Genomic DNA, 21,628 nt, shown 5'->3' with positions numbered 1-21,628 from the left:
CCTTCAAAATATGCATTATGCATGAATTTTCTTCTAAGATGGCCAAAATATACAAACATGCAGTGGAAAACAACGGTTATTTAGAGTCATTAGGCCATAAAACAAATATTTGAAAAATTTAAGAAGTTTAACCAAGTCTATTTAAAAACATGCATTTACATGGAAATCCGGGCTTTAGTTATAACGTATTTGGCTTAATATTAGTATTGAAAAGGTGGATTTTTAATTTTACTTATCTATTATATATCAGTGCATCTGCAATTCAACGCAATGGCAGGTTGATGCATGTATCAACACTGACGGAGGGCATCTTGAACATTTCATGTAAGAAAACGTTTTGCGCAGTCTGCTGGTACGTTTTGTTCCTGCGATTCCCACGATTGATGTAGCATGCAAAGTTGTAGAAAACAAGTTTTAACATGGGAATAATGCATTTTAGGATCCATGTCCACATAACATATTTTCTCCTTCTACATGCGAGAAATATGTCCTGAAAGTTTGGCCGAACCTTACTGTTACACCCCGTAGTACCTTATTTTCAAATTCTTAGTTGAAGCAAATGTTGATTGCCCTTACTGAGAGGTGAAGGGCATGAGACAGTTCTAAACATTGCTTAGAAACAATCGGTGCTATTTATTAGCTTCAGGAAAGATTAATGATTTTAATGGTAGAATTATTTTTTATGCACCACTTTCATTAATTTTTAAATTTAACAGCAAGTCAATAAACTGAAATCAGAAAAACACGCTATGAAACTTTCAGCAAGCGAAACAAATGCTCTTTCTCCTCTTTTCTCCCCTGAAAAACTAAGGAAACTGTCTGAATTAAACCTTTCATTTGAAAATTTTTTTTCATGGGTCTTTTAGCTTACCCTTGACTATCTAAATTTCTATTTAAAGATAAAAATTTCATTGTTCCGTATTGTTTTTTCAAGTCAACTGTTTACCAAGAACTTATCTTGAGTACGGGTGCTCATTCAGTTGTACTAATTGGCGTCGTATATTTTTATATACGTAATTGGCTTCCCGCAGCCGTGACAGGTTCTGGACCTTCGAAACGTTCTCCACTCTACTTTGGTGTTTGGCCGCAGCGCGTGACCTTGAGTGTGCCGCGCTGGTCACCGGGAGCTGGCGGCTTTCTACTACAGATCTGTTCGTCTGCGAATTCAAGCCTTTTTGATCTTCGTATGTTGATTAGTAGTGTTGTGACTTTGTGCAGGACAGAATGTGATTTCGTGTCTTTGTGCCTAACAGAGTGTGGAACTGACCTCCAACATTCATAAACATTTTATATGTTTTTATGGCTGATGATGACCTAGACTAAGGTCGAAACCGGTCCCATTTAAATAGAAATGTGATTGCTACGTTTCTTTCTTTTGAGTATTGAATAGGTTGAACCTCCTTTCCAGTTATTTAATTTTTAACTTTAATATCTAAATTTCATCAAATGAGGTCGTTCACATGAGATAGCACAGGACATGGTATTTTCAGATTCCATCACTCTGTGTTGGTTTTATTAAAATATTGGACAATGGTTATTAATATTTAAAGGGGCTAAGCACTAAGGTCATCGGCCCCTAATTTTTCTGTTAAAATTAATTCAATTAAGGAGTCCCACTGTTAGGCTAAAATAGTATGAAGCGAGAGGGTTGTTAAAAGTGACAGCGAATCCTATGAATATAAGATTCCTATACTAATTTAAAATGTTTAAACTTACAAAGATATAGTAATGTCATTAAGCGCGGAAGTGCCCTTTAGTGGTTATAGGAACGAGAACCTATTGTAGTGTGCCTCAATGTTTTCAGAGGGACATGTATTCAGCACGATCTCCACACCACTGCTTCTCTCTACTACCAATGCGTTGCCACAACCAGGAGCACAGCTAGTTACCAGAATCTGTACAAGATTATCATGGGTGACAACAATGACATGTTTCTGTAAGCTATTGTTACACAATTTTATTTCTCTTTAGAGATGGACAGGTACAGTACTATATGTATGCGGAGAGTTGTTAGTGTTCTCTGGTGATGATTTCAAGGTTGTACAACCCTTAAAAATCCTCTCTATCACCACACGTGATGCTCTGTTAACCCGCCATGTGCCCGAGCTCGCTCTCTACACCACACCTTCCACTGTAGCAGACTCTGGAGAGGTAAGTCATGTCCAGATTGTGCCACTCTGGTTGACAGATTTTCCAAAGCCCTTTTACCTTTTATAGTATGAGGTCATATGCTTCCCAATGCCCTTTTGATGATTCTAAATGTTCAGAAGTCCACTAAGGAAGCATCTCGTGACTTGACTGGAATGTTAATGAAGGAAATAGCATGTATTCCTTTTTCTGCTTCCTATCATGCCAGAAATTGGTGGGGTGAGACAGAGGTGTGGCTTCATGCCATATCTTGATGCACTGAAATGTTATTTACCACTGTACCCTACAAGAGCTGGAATCTTTAGAATGATAAACTAGACTCAGAACATTAGTTTGATAAAAGTTAGAACTGACTTTCACAAATTTTAGCTACTCTATACATTTCTAACTTGCCATTACAGCAGTACCTAACAATCACTGTAACTCCTTTGAAGAAAGTTTCCCTGCATTTGCAATACTATCTTTGACAATAATTTCCCGCCATGGTTGGTAAAAAATTGCAATGGGGTTTATTGCAGTCAGCGAGGAAAATGTATGCTTCCTGTGATGTGACAACGTACTTCCATCTAGCCCCCCCCAGGTGCTCTTCACACAGCATCATACTCTTGGTTGTTCTTTCTGCCACGTGGCAAACTGTAACTACAGCTCATGGTCGGTATGTATTTGCCTGCCATTTTTGGAATAAGTCCCTCTGAGCTTTGCTAGCCTTATTCAATACATAAACAGATGCCGTTCACGGAAACAATAAAACCACGTTTCTGGCAGGCTTCTATGATCCTATTGTAGATGTACATTGCATCGGAAATGGCAGCATGTTATTTTCCCAATCGCGCAAAAGACCCAAAGGGCCATAGCCTACCAAGCTACCGCTACTCAGCCTAAAGGTCTGCACATTATGAGATGCCGGGTGGTCAGCACGAAGATTCCTCTCGGCCATTATTCTTGGCTTTGTAGACAGGGACCGCCATCTCACCATCAGATAGCTCCTCAACTGAAATCACATAGGCTGAGCAGACCTCTAACTAACCCTCAGATCCAGATAAAAATCCCTGGTCTGGCCTTGAATTGAACCCAGGGCCCTCGAGTAAGAAGCAGGTACACTAACCCTACACTGCAGGGCCGACAAAGGGCAGCATGTACTCTACACAAACTGGCTCAATACTCTTGGGGATTACATCACAATACATTTCCACATTTAGTGCATCATTCAACACTTGCCAGGCAAATGGAGCTGTCACATGCAGCATGCTGTTATCATTTAAATTCATCACTGGAGATTGCTAAAAACCCTACAAACTCAGGAACAGCAATGACCACGTGTGAAAGTACAAACCTAGCATCTCCACAAGGAGCTGTACTGATGTATAAATGGAACTTTACATTCTCCTTAAGCTGGTAACCATTCTTCTCTGGTACCTTAATGAAGATGGACTGCTCAGCTGATTCTGTAAGACAAAAAAACACTAATCAATCCCAATGTAAAATGCTTCAGTTACTACAGAAAGTAAAGGCAGACAGCAGTAGATTGAAACCCAAAAAGTATGTCTTGACATCTCTCAAAAATATCGTAGTGGCTTACATAATTAGAAGAGCAGTATGAATGTCCCTATAGGCAATAGGATTAGGATATAGAGCCATATCTGAAATATTTATTTCATTACAGTTTGCATGAAGGAGCTATACCAAATGAATGGAGAATAGCTATAGTCGCCCAAAGGAAAGGATGATAAACATAAAATAGATAACTACATGCCAGTCAGCTTGACATGCGTTGCAGGTAAGCTCTGGAAAGCATTATATCAGACATAGTTTCAAAATTACTAACTGGTTTGATGGATGAAGTTCCTCTGTTCTTGTCTACAAAAAAACAAAAAAGGATAAAATGAGGAATGAGGATATCCGACAGCAGCTTGGATTGGAGAGAAGCTTGTTGGAGAGCCTAGAAGTGAAAAGATTGCAATGGTATGGTCACATGAAAATAATGGATCCCCACAGGACTCCTCGAGCATACTTTGAGCGCAATATTACTGGGAAGAGATGTTTGATGTTTGGGAGAAGCAGATTTTCAAGAACCTTGAAATTAGAGACGTAAACTGGCATCATATACATGAACATCTCTGGATGGACAGGACAAACCGGAGAAGGCTCGTACACAACCATACCCGGCTTGCTGGAGCGAAGAAATGATGCTGATGATGATTATTTGATAGAAGGCAGTCTGGGATTTGCAAAGGTTATTCCAGTGAGGACCAACTTGTAAGTTTCCAACAAGATATTGCAGATATTTTAGATTCAGGAGGTCAATTGGACTGTATCACTATTGACATTCTGATAGAGTAGATCATGGGAGTCTGCTGATGAAAATGAAGGCTACTGGACTAGACAAAGAGTGGTTGAATGGGATGCTAAATTTCTAGGAAAAAACTTCATAAAATTAAGAGTAGGTGAAGCATTCTCTGAGTCTGTAATCCCACAGAGCAGTATTATACCTTTATGTTTACTTATGAATAACGATGATTGTATGTAGCCTCCAGAGAGGCCAGGTGCAGGTCATTCGTGCTGATGCCTGATAAAGGACCTGCATGTATGTGAGGATTGAGCCCACCAATGATGAACTCTAATGCTGAGGACAGCACACACCCAGCCCCTGAACCTTTGGTATTAACCAATAAAGGTTAAAATCCCCGACCTGGGAACCCCTTGGAAGAAAGGCTACCATACTAACCATTTATCCAATGGAGTTGGACACCTACATAAATGATACGAGTAAAGAACTGGAATCACAAATAAGGCTTTTTGCAGATAATGATATACCACACAGAGTAATAAATAAGTATACTTAAGAGTGAAATGGGTACACCTATTCAATCGTCGTCGCCGTCTGCCACTACTCGTATCCGAGTGTATGTTTTTCACTTGCAATTCCTGTACAGTCTGTTTTGTGTAAATGACGATGACTCATCAGGCCAATTCTTGCATAGAACATGCGATCACTTTTGGCACACCCGAGAGAAGGGGGGTGGATGTGGTTGAGTTTGAGTTTTCTTCAAAGACGAGCCTCTTGTTGCAGTCTTGGACGCTCAGTTTCAAACTGCAATACAGTAGTGGATGTGACTGCGCGCCAGCGAGGGCGATCTTCAGCAAGTGTGTGCCAATTACTGGAATCAATGTTTGTGCTCTTCAAGGTTTTTTTGAGCTGATCCTTGTAGCGTTTCAAGAGGTGCACCATGTGGCCTCCTGCCAGAACTGAGTTCACTGTATAATATCTGTCGGGGTAGCCTATTGTCATCCATGCGTTGGACATGACCAATCCATCTAAGCTGGTGACCTATGATGGAAGCTTCTATACTGTTCATCTGTGCCCTTTCAAGTACTACAACATTGGAGACATAATCCTCCCATTTGATATTCATAATGATCCTAAGCTTCTGCTAGTGAAAACATTCCAATTTCTTGATGTCACAGCGGTATAGAGTCCATGTTTCACATCCATACAATAAAGATGAGACAACGAGTTTGGTACACCATCAGTTTAGAGGATATATTTAGGTCTTTATTAGAAAAGACTTTGCAGGATAGACGTCCAAAAGCACGAGCAGCTCGTATTCAATTTTCTACATCCATCTCAGAGGTACGAGACGAGATAATACTCTCAAGGTAGGGAAAGAAGTCCACTTGTTCCAGAGATGTATCTGAGATGGTAATGTTGAAGTCTGGCAAACTAGTTCCTGGAGCAGGATGTGCTAAAACCGTACTTTTCTGAATGTTGATAGACAAGCCAAAATGCTCATAACTCATAAGTAGAGGCACCTGTTTTTTTGCAAGCCGCAAAATCACGAAATGTTTGCAAAATTTTACCAATTTGGCTCAAAAACGCAAAACTACTTACGTTCAAGCAAAATCGCTAAATAATTTATGAAATTTTTTGGAACTACATGAAGTTAACGACGGAGATTCAAGGCGAGTTGTGGCAATAAAATTTGATAATCGATACCACAATAGACTTTACACCCTTCCGATACACATAGAAAGTTCAGATATCATTATATTGATTATCGCTAAATTAGCTTACTGTGAAGCTAGAAATTTATCGTATTCATAATTACTTGTATTTTTACTCTTGCCTGTTGAAAATTGCTGCTGATCAGTGCGTTTAATTTCCTATTCTGTGCTCAGTTTATTAAAAGGTTGCGACAGTTTTTAATCGAGAAAATGTATTTGCATTGTAAGGATTTTACGTGTTTGACAAGTAGATACTGATGTGCAAATACTCCAACGTGCGAATTGAGTGGCAGATAAAGGACACGTGCCTGAAACATATTAATAAGAGAGTTTCACATAAGAAGAACAAGGAAAAGGCGCTAACGACGACAGGCATCAGAAGACAAGCTAGTCTCACGGACACCAGTTCAGCAGAAAAATGAGCGAAATACGATAAAGATGCATTCATTCTATCTACAACTCGAGCTTTTAGAGAGGCAAATATTCCACTGGAAAAAGTTGATCCAGCTGAGAGAGTGGATGGAGAAATACAGGGCAATTCAAAATGATGGACCTTATTTCATAAATTTATTCTGTGAAATCTAATAAACATACCGTAATGTGAGACATGTGCCAAGAACGGTGAACTCTCAAGTTTTTTTCAGTCATATCACAAGTGTTCTATGTAAGCACCTCACGTAACACGACATACATCAAACCGATAGTCTATCTCCTACCAAACCTTGCGTAGTGTGTCGCGGCCAATCTCTGTGATGCGGGCACGAAGGTCGTCCAATGTTAGTGGAAGAGGTGGTACACAAACATGATCCTTTACGAAACCCCACAAGAAGAAATCACATGGGGTTAACTCGGGGGAACGCTGTGGCCAAAGATGCGAGTTCGATCCCCCTGAAATGCATGACCTATCAAGCGTTGTGCCAATGTCTCGTTGATATGCCTCCGAACGTTGCCATGCTAATGTGGAGGGGCACATTCCAGTTGAAGGATGAAATATGCACTATCCTCTTCGAGCTGTGGCAGGAGGCATTGTTGCAGCGTATCAAGAAAAACATTTCCTGTCACAGTAGGTTCAATGAAGAAAAAGGGTCCATAAACTTTCTCATGGGAAATGGCATAAAACATATTCACCTTGGGAGAATGGCATTGGTGTTCCACAACTTGATGGGGATTAGAAGTTCCCCAGATCATTACGTTGTGTATATTCACAGTCCTGGAAAGGTGAAAAGTCGCTTCATCACTGAAAATTGCCCTTTCGGAGAACCCACCCTTTTCCATTAATGCGAGAAAATCAGCACAAAAGGACGCTTGAGCAGCATAATCAGTATCTTTTAAAGCCTGCACCAGTTGCAAAGCGGTAGGATTTGAATCGTAAACGTTTCCGCAGAGTGCGCCAAACAGTTGCCTGCGGAAGTTCAAGTTGCCTCGCTGCCCGGTAGGTGGACTTATGGGGACTCAGCACGAAATTGACGCGAACACGTTCCACTGTCTCTTCTCCGGTCGAAGGACGGCCAGTCGACTTTCGCTTACAGATGCAGCCCATGTCTCTAAATTTTGCATACCACACACGAATGGCTTTTCCACTAGGTGGGTCTCTTCCATACCTAGTACGGAAATGCCGTTGAACACTAATCACAGACTTGTTTACATGGTAATCAAGCACACAGAACGATTTCTGCTCTCCAGCCGCAGCCATTTTCTTTACTCGCTTCCTGCGCGCTTGTAACGGCTGAAAATGAAATCACGTGGGATGAAATTTAACTCAACTAAACTTTGAAAGTTTGCCTTTCTTTGCGCATTTCACAGTATGATATGTCCATTAGATTTCATAGAATAAATTTATGAAATCGGGTCCATCATTTTGAACTGCCCTGTATATACCATGTTTGTGCAATATTATACATTTTTTTCTGAGGAAGAAATGTGAGGTTATGTTTTTCTAAAAACTTTGTGCGGTTATGCTAGTTTTCTGGTTTAATGACAATTAGGCCTAGATAACGCATGCTGGATCTCTCATTTACTTCAACTTATAAATCAGTAAATTCATTCAAATGATGTTAAATAGCCCTCTAATCTTAGGCCTATTGGTTTTTTTAAGGTGCTGGAGACTTGCCTATAGCTGGAAGACTGAGGGAATTTTCTGTACCTCGAATCATCAAAGAAAAGGAGGAAAGATTAAAAGAAGCTGTGAAAGATGAGTTTCAATTCTTTGTGGTGAAACTATGATAAAAAAGGGCAATGTGTATTTATAGTTCTGATAACAGTGCTTAGTTGTGTTTATAGTACAATTCAGAAGTTATTTGTAGGGGAGTGAAAGTTATTGCAAATGCTTAATGCTACAGAATGTTCACAAGATTATGAGTGTAATTCACAAACTTGAAATTCAGTACCAGAATGTAGTTTCTATAACTTCAGATTCAGCACGTTACATGGCCAAGTGTATAAATGCAATTAGGGTTCTAATTTCAGAAGTGTTGGTACACACGCAGTGCTGAACTCATAAACTGAATTTGGTGGGCAGTGTGTGGGCCGTGGAACTTAGTGATTTGAACCAATGTATTGTACAGGCAAAACACATCTTCCTTAATACACAAAAGAGATTCTTGAATCAGAAATATGATGACGAACCCCCTAAAGCTACACTCTTCCCTATTTCTATGATCACCAGATGGAACTCAGGGTTTAAAAGTGTTGAGAACCTTTGATAATATCTTCATAATCTAGTAGACTTTGTTGAAACTATTGAAGACGAGAATGTTGCTGTGAACTATTTTAAAGCCTTGACCCCAATTGAAGTACAAAAATTCATTACCTAGCTATTTTTCTTGTTGAGCATTGCTCAACATGTTGCAACTTGCTGCTGACATTAGAGAGTTCCAACATGTCGTTAATTCATGCACTTAAAATCTAAGCCTAGTGACCTTTCAAAGGGCTTTAAATTACTAGAGGACGCATTCTTTTTGAAACAACCTTGGATAAACTTTCCGAACTACCCAAGCAAATGGGGACGCATTTAACATCATTGTTTCAATCTGCAGGTAGAGCAAGCCTGAAAAAGCTGAACCACTTAATAGAGTACGACACAGGAAAGTTTCACAATTAAGTATTTAATTTATTTTCCACCTAGTCGATACAATGATTGCTTAAGGCAATTTTTAATGGTCAAAAGTGGTACATGTTTCGTATATTATCAACATCTTCAGCCACATAACACTGTTTAGATGAAAAATATATAACATTGACAAAGTAATGCTTTAGAGGAAGTGTCCTTAAAATTAACATAAGATTGACAAGATTAAAACAAACAAATAACTCAAGAGAAAATATATATAAATATATAAATATATATTTTCTCTTGAGTTATTTGTTTGTTTTAATCTTGTCAATCTTATGTTAATTTTAAGGACACTTCCTCTAAAGCATTACTTTGTCAATGTTATATATTTTTCATCTAAACAGTGTTATGTGGCTGAAGATGTTGATAATATACGAAACATGTACCACTTTTGACCATTAAAAATTGCCTTAAGCAATCATTGTATCGACTAGGTGGAAAATAAATTAAATACTTAATTGTGAATCTATTGAAGTGCGATACGGACCATGAAGCTGATTTTATGTAACAGGAAAGTTTATCATTTCTTCTCTCAGTGAACTTTTTGATCCAAGAAGCACAATGGAAGGTTATTTAGAAAATGATGCTCTCGTCTAATAAAGCAAATTCCCATCCTACGAGAACGTTCAACATCAGAATACCTTGAACCATACACAGGGTTTAGGGATCTAGTTACTAGTTCATGTAGTGCAGGTAGAGATTTTGATGTGATTGTCATTATTCTTTCTCTGAAACAAGAATATGAGCATTTTCTGGAAGCTGCAGTGAAGGCTTTATGGAGAGCATTCTCAACGTATTGTAATGTAATGTCTGACAGGAGAACAGCTCTGATTCCCAGTAATATGGAACTCATGGTATCTCTGTCTTTTTCAGACTGATATGTAAATCGAAAGGGGGGTAGCAGCCTTTCAGAAGTTGCAAGGGCGGCAGTCTAGATGATTGACTGATATGGCCTTGTAATAATACTCAACATGGCTAAGCTGTGTTGATACTGCTACACGGCTGAAAGCAGCGGGAAACTACAGCCATAACTAACTCCCAAGAACATGCAGCTCTCTCTGTATGAATGATGTACGGTACTGATGATGCTTCCTCCCGGGTAAAATATTCCAGAGGTAAACTAGTCCCCCATTCGGATCTCCGGGTGGGGACTACACGAGAGGGGTGATCATCAGGAAATGGATACCGACATTCTGTGAGTCGGAGCGTGCAATGTTAGAAGTTTGAATCTGAAAAGGGAAATAGACTAAAGTTAGATGTAGTTGGTAAAAGTGAAGTACATTGGCAGGAAGAACATGATTTTTGGTCAGGCGACTACCGAATTATCAACACAAAATCAAACAGAGGAAATGCAGGAGTTGGTTTAATAATGAATAAGAAAATTGGGGAAGCGAGTAAGCTACTACAATCAGCATAGTAAAAGAATTATCGTCGTCAAGATAGACACCAAGCCAATGCCCACCACAATAGTGCAGGTCTATATGCCTACTAGCTCAGCGGATGATGAGGAAATAGAAAGAACATATGAAGAGATAGAAGATTTAATACAATATGTAAAAGGTGACGAGAATCTAATTGTGATGGGAGACTGGAATGCAGTGATACACCAAGGAAGAGAAGGTAATACAGTAAGAGAATTCGGATTGGGACAAAGGAACGAAAGAGGAAGTCGGCTGGTTGAATTCTGCACTGATCATAATTTAGTCCTTGCCAATACTTGGTTCAAACACCACAAACAACGGCTTTATACGTGGACGAGACCTGGAGACACTGGAAGGTATCAAATAGACTTCATTATGATTAGGCAGAGATTCAAAAACCAGGTGTTGGATTGCAAAACTTTCCCAGGAGCAGATGTGGACTGACCACAACTTGTTGGTCATGAAATGCCACCTGAAGCTGAAGAAACTGAAGAAAGAAAAGAATGCAAAAAGATGGGATCTAGACAAGTTGAAAGAACAGAGTGTGAGGGATTGTTTCAAGGAACATGTTGCAAAAGGACTAAATGAAAAGGCTGAAGGAAACACAATAGAGGAAGAGTGGATAGTCATGAAAAATGAAGTAAACAGGGCTGCCGAAGAAATGCTAGGAAGGAAGAAAAGATCAACTAAGAATCAGTGAATAACTCAGGAGATACTAGACCTGAGTGATGAGACGAAAATACAAGAATGCTAGAAATTAAGTGGGCAGAAAAGAATACAGGCAATTAAAGAATGAAGTGGATAGAAAGTGCAAGGTAACTAAGGAAGAGTGGCTGAAGGAGAAGTGCAAGGATGTCGAAGGTTGTATGGTCCTAGGAAAGGTAGATGCTGCATACAGGAAAATCGAGGAAACCTTTGGAGAAAGGAAATCTAGGTGTATGAATAGTAAGAGCTCAGATGGAAAGCCACTTCTAGGGAAAGAAGACAAAGCAGAAAGATGGCAGGAACATATCCAACAGTTGTATCAAGGTGAAGATGTAGATAATTTCGTGCTGGAACAAGAAGAGGCTGTTGATGCTGACGAAATGGGAGACCCAATTTTGAGGTCAAAGTTTGACAGAGCTGTGAGAGACCTAAATAGGAACAAGGCACCTGGAATTGATGACATTCCCTCTGAATTACTGACTACCTTAGAAGAAACCAGCATGGCAAGGCTATTCCATTTAGTGTATAAGATGTATGAGACAGGAGAAGTCCCATCCGATTTTCGGCAGAATGTTGTTATACCTATTCCCAAGAAAGCCGGTGCTGACAGGTGTGAAAACTATCGCACTATTAGTTTAGTATCTCATGCCTGCAAAATTTTAATATGTATTATTTACAGAAGAATGGAAAAACAAGTTGAAGCTGAGTTGGGAGAAGATCAATTTGGCTTCAGAAGAAATGTAGGACACGTGAAGCAATCCTGACTTTACGTCTGATTTTAGAGGATCGAAACAAGAAGAACAAGCCCATGTACATGGCATTCATACATCTAGAAAAGGCATTCAATAATGTTGATTGGAACAAGCTATTTAAGATTCTGAAGGTGATTGGGATCAGATACTGAGAATTATCTACAATCTGTATAAAAATCAGTCTGCAATGATAAGAATCGAGGGCTTTGAAAAAGAAGCAGCAATCCAGAAAGGAGTGAGGCAAGGCTTGTCCCCCCTTTTTCAATGTTTACATAGAACAGGCAGTAAAGTAAATCAAAGAGGAATTTGGAAAGGGAATCACAATCCAAGGAGAGGAAATCAAAACCTTGAGATTTGCCGATGATATTGTTATTTTATCTGAGACTGCAGAGGATCTCGAGAAGCTGCTGAATGATATGGACGAAGTCTTGGGTAAGGAGTACAAGATGAAAATAAGTAAGTCCAAAACAAAAGTAATGGAGTGCAGTCGAACGAAGGCAGGTGATGCAGGAAATATTAAATTAGGAAATGAAGTCTTAAAAGAAGTAGATGAATATTGTTACTTGGGTAGTAAAATAACTAATGATGGCAGAAGTAAGGAGGACATAAAATGCAGATTAGCACAAGCAAGGAAGAGCTTTCTTAAGAAAAGAAAATTGCTCACTTCAAACACTGATATAGGAATTAGAAAGATGTTTTTGAAGACTTTTGTGTGGAGCGTGGCATTGTATGGAAGTGAAATATGGAAAATAACTAGCTCAGAAAGAAAGAGAATAGAAGCTTTTGAAATGTGGTGTTACAGAAGAATGCTGAAAGTGAGATTGGTAGATCGAATCACAAATGAAGAGATACTGAATCGAATTGGCGAGAGGAGATCGATTTGGCTAAATTTGACGAGAAGAAGAGATAGAATGATAGGACACATCTTAAGACACCCAGGACTTGTTCAGGTTTTTGAAGGAAGTGTAGGTGGTAAGAATGGTAGGCGTAGACCAAGGTATGAATATGACAAGCAGATTAGAGCTGATGTAGGATGCAGTAGTTATGTAGAAATGAAAAGGTTAGCACGGGATAGCGTGGCATGGAAGCTGCATCAAACCAGTCTATGGACTGATGACTCAAACAACAACAACAACAACAACAACAACAACAACAACAACAACAACAACAACAACAACAACAACAACAACAACAACAACAACAACAACAACAACAACAACAACAACAACAACAACAACAACAACAACAACAACAACAACAACAACAACAACAGCAGCAGCAGCAGCAGCAGCAGCAACAACAACAGCAACAACAACAACAACAACAACACATGTAAATTATATACTTAGGCTTAGCCCTACTTGATAAAGAGACAGCTGATTCTATTTTTTTCAAACTTTCATGCTTTGATATAATATTTTTTTCAAACTTCCATGCTTTGATATAATGTATGTGTTTTAATCAGTAGCATAACTCATATAATTACAGATTTACACAAAAATACAATGTTGTTATACTGCAATAGGTTATCAACTAAGTTATTGGTTTACCTCTTATTGCTGAAAAATGGAAATAAAATTTAGCAAAATTATTGACGAAATAAAAAATAGCTAAAAATATACCAAACTAACTGTTAAAAAATTGATAAAATTAGGCAAAAATTTTCAACACAAACAAGTGCCTCTACTCATAAGCAGTGTTAAAGCAATCGACTGACAATTGTAAGTCCTCAGGAGAATGAGCTGGAATAGCATTGTCATCTGCATATTGCAGTTCAGTAACCTTGGTGAGATGGGTAAGTCTTTTAAAGTGGAGTCTTGACTGATTAAAAATCCCTCCAAGTCCGTAATTTCTACACATGAATTGTTGCCAGACGTCTCATAAAGCATACCTGTCAGGTACAAGGCAAACAGTGTAGGTGCAAGCACACAACCTTGCTTTAGTCCATTAGTAATAGGAAATTCTTCTGACAGGTTGTTTTGATAGAGAACCTGACCAAACATATCATCATGAAGAGCCCGGACGAGTCCAACAATATGTTCGGGGCAGCCAAACTGCCGTAATACCATCCACGCAGCATCTCTAGGCACAGTATCGAAGGCCTTTTACAGGTCATAAAACACCAAGAACAAGGGGTTCTGTCGTCCTCGAATTTTTCTGCAACGGTCTTGCGCAGAAGTTCATGTCAGTGATACTTCTCGGTGTGCAAAACCCACACTGCGATTTGCTTTCTTTTTTTGCTATTTGCTTTACGTTGCACCGACACAGATAGGTCTTATGGCGACGATGGGACAGGGAAGGGCTAGGAGTGGGAAGGAAGCGGCCATGGACTTAATTAAGGTACAGCCCCAGCATTTGCCTGGTGTGAAAATGGAAAACCACGGAAAACCATCTTCAGGACTGCCGACAGTGGGGTTCGAACCTACTATCTCCCGAATACTGGATACTGGTCGCACTTAAGCGACTGTAGCTATCGAGCTCAGTACACTGCGATTCAGGGAGTAACTTTTCAGATAGAGTTGAAAGCCGACTCAACAGGATCCTGGCAAATATCTTACCTACTATTGATAGCAGGGATATGCCACGGTAGTTACCACAAATGCTTCGATCACCCTTTTTGAAGATGGTGACTATAATAGAGTTCTTCATGTTGGCAGGTGCATATTTGGTTTCCCGTATCCTTATGATCAGAGAGAAGAGCCTCGTTTTGAGAGGTAGGCCTCCTTTAAGAATGAGTTCTAGAGGAATATTGTCCAGTCCAGGAGCCTTGAGGTCTGAGGCTGAGAAGAGCTTTGTTATATTCATGCAAGATTGCTGGCATTAAGGCATAGGGATGTGGCGACCCCATCGCCCAGTGAGCAACCAGTGCAATTGGCCTCCCGAGTATTGGCCGGTAAACCACAGACTTAACTGACATGAGGAAATGCATGTCAGGCACTGACCATCTAGTGCATAACAAAGTATCAACACGAAGATCCATGGCAGGCCTAGCAAGCCAGTGGTAGCATCTTCGAATTGCTTTCAACAATCAAACGATCCTCGGATGGAGATAAAAAAATAACACCGAAATTGACAAAGTGTTCAAGCAGATCTGGCAGGTATGACGGCCAATATGGCTCCGATGAAAGACAGATATGTCCAAAGAACAATGTAAGAATTGGGACTATGAATATTTTGACCCTGACTGGAAAAACTGAAGAACTTATCAATATGATGAAGAGGAAAAAGCTATCGATATTGGGAATGAGTGAAACAAAATGGAGAAAGGCAGGTAGCAAGATTCTCAGAGATGGCTACAAATTAATATGGAGTGGACGTGAGGAAGAGGCCAGAAATGGTGTAGCTTTCCTGATAACAAAAGACATGGACGCCATTACCGAAGTATCCTATAAGAATGATAGGATCACTAAATTATCTATGCAGCTGGAGTCCACAAATTATACGGTAGTATAGGTATATGCACCACAGGTTGGATGTAGTGCTCAAGAGAAGGAAATATTCTGTCAAGATCTAGAAGATACAATTCATGAAGAAAATATCATCATTGGGGAATTAAATGCACAAGTTGGGACAGATAGACTTGGTTATGAGGAAATCATTGGACCACATGGGTTTGGGAACAGAAATGCAGAAGGCGAACAACTGCTTGATTTGTGCAGAAGAAATGGATTGATCATCAAAAATACCTTCTTCCAAAAGCAAGACAGCCACAAGATAAGATATAGCTGGGATGGAAAACGTCTCTCATTGACTATATCATCACTAACAGAGGAGGAGGGAATTATGTAACTGATGACAAAGTTATCCCCAGTGAGAGTATGGAGAGTGATCATAGATTATTGATTGCAGACCTAAATCATGTGGCTAACACAACCCCAAGGAAAGAAAAAGAAAACATAAAGTGAAGACTTGGAAATTAGAAGAAACCAAGCTGAAGGAAGAATATAAAATAAAGATACAGAGACACTTAACAAAAGGGGAAATAAATACGGTAGAAGAAGAATGGAAAATTTTTAAGGATACTTTGGTGGGTGAAGCTAAAGACCTGTGTGGAGTAACAGGATCAACCATGGAAGAAAAAGAGACACTTTGGTGGAATGACAGAGTCAGATTGGCTATAAAAGAGAGAAATTGGGCAAAAAAGATGCTAGACAAAGAAAAGAGATGCACAAGATCCAGGTGGCCAGGAACTCTACAGGGCAAAAAAACTTACAGCTAAGAGGATAGTAAGAGAAGAGAAAGTGAAAAAATGAAATGAGTTTGTGGAAAAGTTGGAAGAGGACAGCAGAGGAAACAAGAAACTTCTTTACAGAGTCATTAAAAACAAGTGAAATAGCCTAGAAGACATCAAGGTAATAGAGCAGGACAAGTGGATCAGTAGTACGAGAGGAAGATGGAATCAGGAGAGAATTCAAGAACTTCTTTGACAAGCTCATGAGTGGAGAGGCATCAAATGTAATTAAAAACAGAAAAGAATCTGGAAAAAGTTAAGAGCCCAGTAAAAATATGGAGCCACCAATCACATGGCTGGAGATAGAGAAGGGCCTTAAAAGTATGAAGAAAGGGAAAGCTGCAGGAATAGATGAGTTAAGTGTGGACATGTGAAGAGCAGGAGGAACCCCAGCAATCCAGTGGCTATTACAGACTCCTAAATGTAGTATGGCAGAAAAATACCATCCCAGAAGACTGGAAGAAAGGTGTAATTGTATCTATATTCAAGAAAGGCAGCAGACGGTACCGTGGCATCACTCTACTCTCTCGTGGACTAAAAATTTTGGAAAAAATTATAGAGAATAGACTACGAGAAATTGTAGAACCACTTTTAGAAGAGGAACAATATGGCTTTAGGCCTGGAAGATCAACAACAGATCTTGTATTTGCTGTCAGGATGCTGATGGAAAAACATTGGGAAAAAGAGAAGTCTTCATATCTACTGTTCCTTGACATCGAAAAGGTCTATGACATCATACCAAGGAAGCTTATTGGGGAGTGCCTGAGAAAGCTTGAAGTTCGAGAAAGTCTAATTTCAAAAGTTAAGGTGCTTTACGAGAAAACCAGAAGCTTTGTACAAGTTGGTTCTGGACTGTCAGACTGGTTTTAGACAAAAAGGGGAGTACAACAAGGTAGTGCTTTGTCGCCCCTGTTATTTATCATTATAATGGATACCATATTAAAAAGAAAAGGGACAACAAGACTTAAAAGCATTTGCATTTGCAGATGATGTAGTAATTTGGGGTAACTCAGAGAAAGATGTAGAAGAGAGACTTCAAGGGTGGAGTCAGGAGTTTGAGAGATATGGATTAAACATCAACAAGGTTAAAACGGTGGTGTTGAAGGTACAGAAGGGCGACAATCAGCCAGAAATCATGCTAAATGCCACTAAGCTGGACAGTATCACAGAATGTAAGTACTTGGGTAGTATAATGTCCAAGGATAACTTAGCTAAATATGAAGTAAACAGTCGAATCACCTCCAAGTAAGACAGCTACTATGGGATAAACAAGTACCACTCAAAACCAAGATGACACTATATAAATCATACTACACCCCTATCCTCACATACAGCCTGGAAACCGCTACATAAACAAGAAAGGACAACTCGAAACTCCAAGCAGCAGAAATGAAGTTCCTATGCACAATGACCCAGGAGACCAGGAGGGATAAAATCAGGAATGTAAAAGTCAGAGAAGACGTAGGACTAGAAGACCCCTTACTTCACAAGATCCAAAAAGCAAGACTGAAGTGGTTTGGTCATGTGAAAAGAATGAGTGCCAACAGGTCTCCCAGAAAGGAGTATGAGAGAGAAATCAGGGGAAAGAGACCAGTGGGCAGACCTAGAGAAAAATGGACAGACTTAGTGAAGAAGGATGTACAGGAGAGAGGTCAGGATTGGAGTGCGGATTGTGAACGAAGAATGGTTCACGGACAGAACAAAATGGAAGGGGCTCGTATACCACACCTGGGAAAATGGAGTTGGTCAACGATGATGATGATGATGAAGATTGCTGGCATTGGCATTTAAGGTTGCATAGGATGTTGTGGGACATGCTGAAGAAAATTTTCAGCAGCAGTGGAACTGAGGTTTAAAAGTAAATTGATGATGACTGGTTGATTGATTGATGTTTGTTGTTTAAAGGGGCCTAACATCCAGGTTATCGGCCCCTAACGAGACGAAATGAGACGACAAATTAAAAACTCAAAATCCTCAACTGACCAGAATTCAAAGCGTGAGGACGAAGAATGAATGGATGGATATGAATTTAAAACGATCAGTGGATCCGACCCACAGTGCCTCACATGCACAGAAGCTCGTAAAAAACAATAGTATTACGGACCAAGGGACTGCTCCTATAGCACGATGCTGAATCGATTATGCTTGTCGAAACGGGTCCAAAATCCAGGTCATCGGCCCCTCATAATAGTATTTATCGCTAGAAAAGTAGAACCATGGTATTTGTCATGTTGTGGTATTCTACACATTATGGTACTACTCACAGGTGATGAAATTCGCACATGTATTACAGACCTCCTGTGTTTCGCACATTGCGGCGCCATTGACAGGCAACGCAAACCTATGGTGTTCATCATCTAAGTGTACTAACCACAGGGACTCGTTCTATCCCGTGGTGTTCCTCATATAGTGGGTACTAATCATAAGCAAGCCAGAACCATGGGTTCCGTCATCCCATGGTGTAACAGTCGCGTTCTCGCTTGTTACTAATCACAAACCTATTTGGTACCTAACATAGTGGTACTACAAGCAAGGAAAAGTGACCCATGGTGTTCCCCGCGTGGTGGTACTAATCACGAGTACTTTCATAGTTCTAATTTGATCATCCCTTGGTCGCCCCTTTTAGTTGCCTCTTACGACAGGCAGGGGATACCGTGGGTGAATTCTTTGTCTGCGTCCCTCACCCACAGGGGGTAAAAGTAAATTGAAGTGCTCTTTCAAGCGCCTCAGAATGTCTTGATTGTTTGTAAGAGTGGTGGTGCTGTCGGCAGCTTTCAAATTTCCCGATGAATCTCAAACAGGTCCATAAATCTATTTTAGTCCAGCATAGAAATTTCGCAGGTCCCTGACATCTGACAAGTTTTGTAGTTCATTGGCTTTTTGTTGCTACCAGTTGTTCTTTATTTCCCTAATTTTGGTCTCACATTTCTGCTTCAGCTCTTGAAAACTTGATCTCAACTGAGAAGGTGGATCTTATATGGACGATAAAAGGCATTCCGCTTGGCACCTGATGATGATAATTATGGCTTCATTATTAGCATCAAACCAGTCTTACCTTTTCCTTTTCTCAAAGCCAATAGCACATTCTGCTGATTGCTTGATGATTTTTCACAATCTACGTTATTATTTTTGACTGGGTTGTGTGACAAGTGGTTTAAAATTGAATTCTGGTATTCAGAAGCAACAGCCTCATTCTAAAGTTTAACAGTGTTGAATTTTCTTCTGGAAGGATACATGAGATGGACACACGTTTTCTAATGGATAGTAATCCTTAATCAACAAAGAAAAGTTTATGGTCTGTCCAGCAGTCATCAATGTTTCTAGCAGTCTTTGTATTCAGAATATCTCTTCTGTCGCATTGCCTGGTAATGACATAGTCAATGAGGTGCCAGTGCTTGGATCTAGGGTGCATCCATGTAGTTTTGAAGTGGTTGGGAAGTCGGAATTGTATATTTGTGATAAGCGATGTTCAGCACACAGGCCAAGTAGTCACAGACCATTTGAACTGAGATTCCCAACATCTTGATTTCCCATTACATCTTCCCATAGCCGGTTATCATCACCCACTCTAGCGTTGAAGTCGCCAAGCAATAAAAGCTTATCTGTTGCAGGTATCTTGGTGAGAACCGAGTTCAGGTGTTGGTAAAACTGATTTTTTGTATCTTCCTCATCTTTTAGAGTAGGGGTGTAGGCAGAAAAAAAATGTAATGGCACTATCCTTAAAAGCCTTCCATTTACTGCAATTGGTGTGAGTTGATGTTCCTACAAAACTTTCTCTTTGCCGCAAAACCAACACCACGAATACAATTTTCCACTTCCTCCCTTCCTTTCCAAAAGATGGTGTATCCGCTACTTGCTTCACCGATTTTTCCTTCACCTGATAGTCTTGTTTCGCTCAGAGCAGTGATGTAAATGTTTAGCCTTGCTAGCTCATGGGGTAATAAGAGCTGGCCTTCTTTCGGGCCTATTATTGTCCTTCAGGTCAAGTAGTGTCCTGACATTCCACGAGCCTACAGTTAACACATTGGAGACGGCCATATTTGAATGTGCTATCCTCCAAAAATTGCGGTATTTTTAATGGTTTGTGAAAATTTTTCAATGCTAGGGTAAGCCATGATTATAACAACTTTTGGAATGCATAGAAAAATCACACTTTCTTCTACACAAAAATGAGTTTTAATTATCATAGTAGTGCAGCAATTTTAAAATATAAATTTACGAAAATAACATGTTTTACAAACGAAAAAAAATCTTACGCAGCTATGGATGCCAGTTTTGTTAATATTTCAAAATTTGACTTTGTGGGCACATCTACTGAAACACACTAATGCAGATTCTAACCTAATTAGTCAATTGACACCGGTATTCTGGTTTACAACAAGGAATTTGCATTCCCAGTGTTCTTTGTTTGACAACGGTGCTGCATCGAGTTGCTGCAGGTACACGGCAAACACCCACATTTTTAGGAAGCGGTATAAAATTGTATTACAGAACCCACTTCAAGGAAGCGATGTAAAACTACGTTACACTTCACACCAATTTGAAATGAGCTCATTTTCTACATTTACTAACCTGAAGCGCCAGAATCATCATGTTTACTTAGTGTGTAATTGCTATCCTTATCCTCATTTTCAGAAATCGTGTCTTCCATAAGAACATCCATTATGGATTCGTTGTCGAAATTTCATACAGTTGAATTAGACATGCTAAATATTCACAAGAATTACGCAAATAAGCCTGTCTCTCAAACACACACTCTGCCTGACCGCATGTACCGTACATACTTTCCCGCCCATTTCACAGCTGGGAGTCAGCGATGACGCAGCCTTAGGTTATGTAGGAACGTGGCTGCGTTATCAATGCCTTGAAAGAAGAGCTCTCGACTTATGCTCATAACTAGTATATTTTATGCTTATAGAAGCATTCAGCAGTATCTTATTGAAGTCACAGCTTGCTGAGACGGCAAATAATTTTTTTAAGCTACAGTGAAATCATGCCCGTAGATTCTCCGAGCTCCGTCAGCAGCAATGAATTAGCGCGCCCGTAGTTTCTACGAGCGGGGTCTCCAATGTGTTAAAATTGTGTTCTTCATTTTCAATTGATTTCGACCGCATGAACTGGGGCAACATTCTGAGTGCGGTTTCCCAGACAGGTTCAAATGTGACTACCTTTTCTAGGGCCTTCCCCCTTCGGGGTGGGCAGCAATAATCCTAAATAGGCTTGCCCAGTCATAGATACAGGACCAGATCCCTGAATA

General features: G+C 39.8%; 1 protein-coding gene across 1 annotated transcript in view; it reads right to left on the bottom strand.

The window, feature by feature from the left end:
* Positions 1-21,628, bottom strand: part of Adar (Adenosine deaminase acting on RNA) — a 164,840-nt gene that overhangs the window by 27,986 nt on the left and 115,226 nt on the right. The window contains exon 16 of the mRNA XM_067156056.2: positions 3,482-3,593. Within this exon, the coding sequence (XP_067012157.2) occupies positions 3,482-3,593 (112 nt within the window). The remainder of the gene's footprint in view (positions 1-3,481; positions 3,594-21,628) is intronic.

Source organism: Anabrus simplex, chromosome 12 (genome assembly GCF_040414725.1).
Source record: "Anabrus simplex isolate iqAnaSimp1 chromosome 12, ASM4041472v1, whole genome shotgun sequence".
In the NCBI taxonomy this organism is placed as follows: Eukaryota; Metazoa; Arthropoda; class Insecta; order Orthoptera; family Tettigoniidae; genus Anabrus; species Anabrus simplex.
The sequence above is the reverse complement of the archived record's forward strand: the minus strand, read 5'-3'. Positions and strand labels throughout refer to the sequence as shown.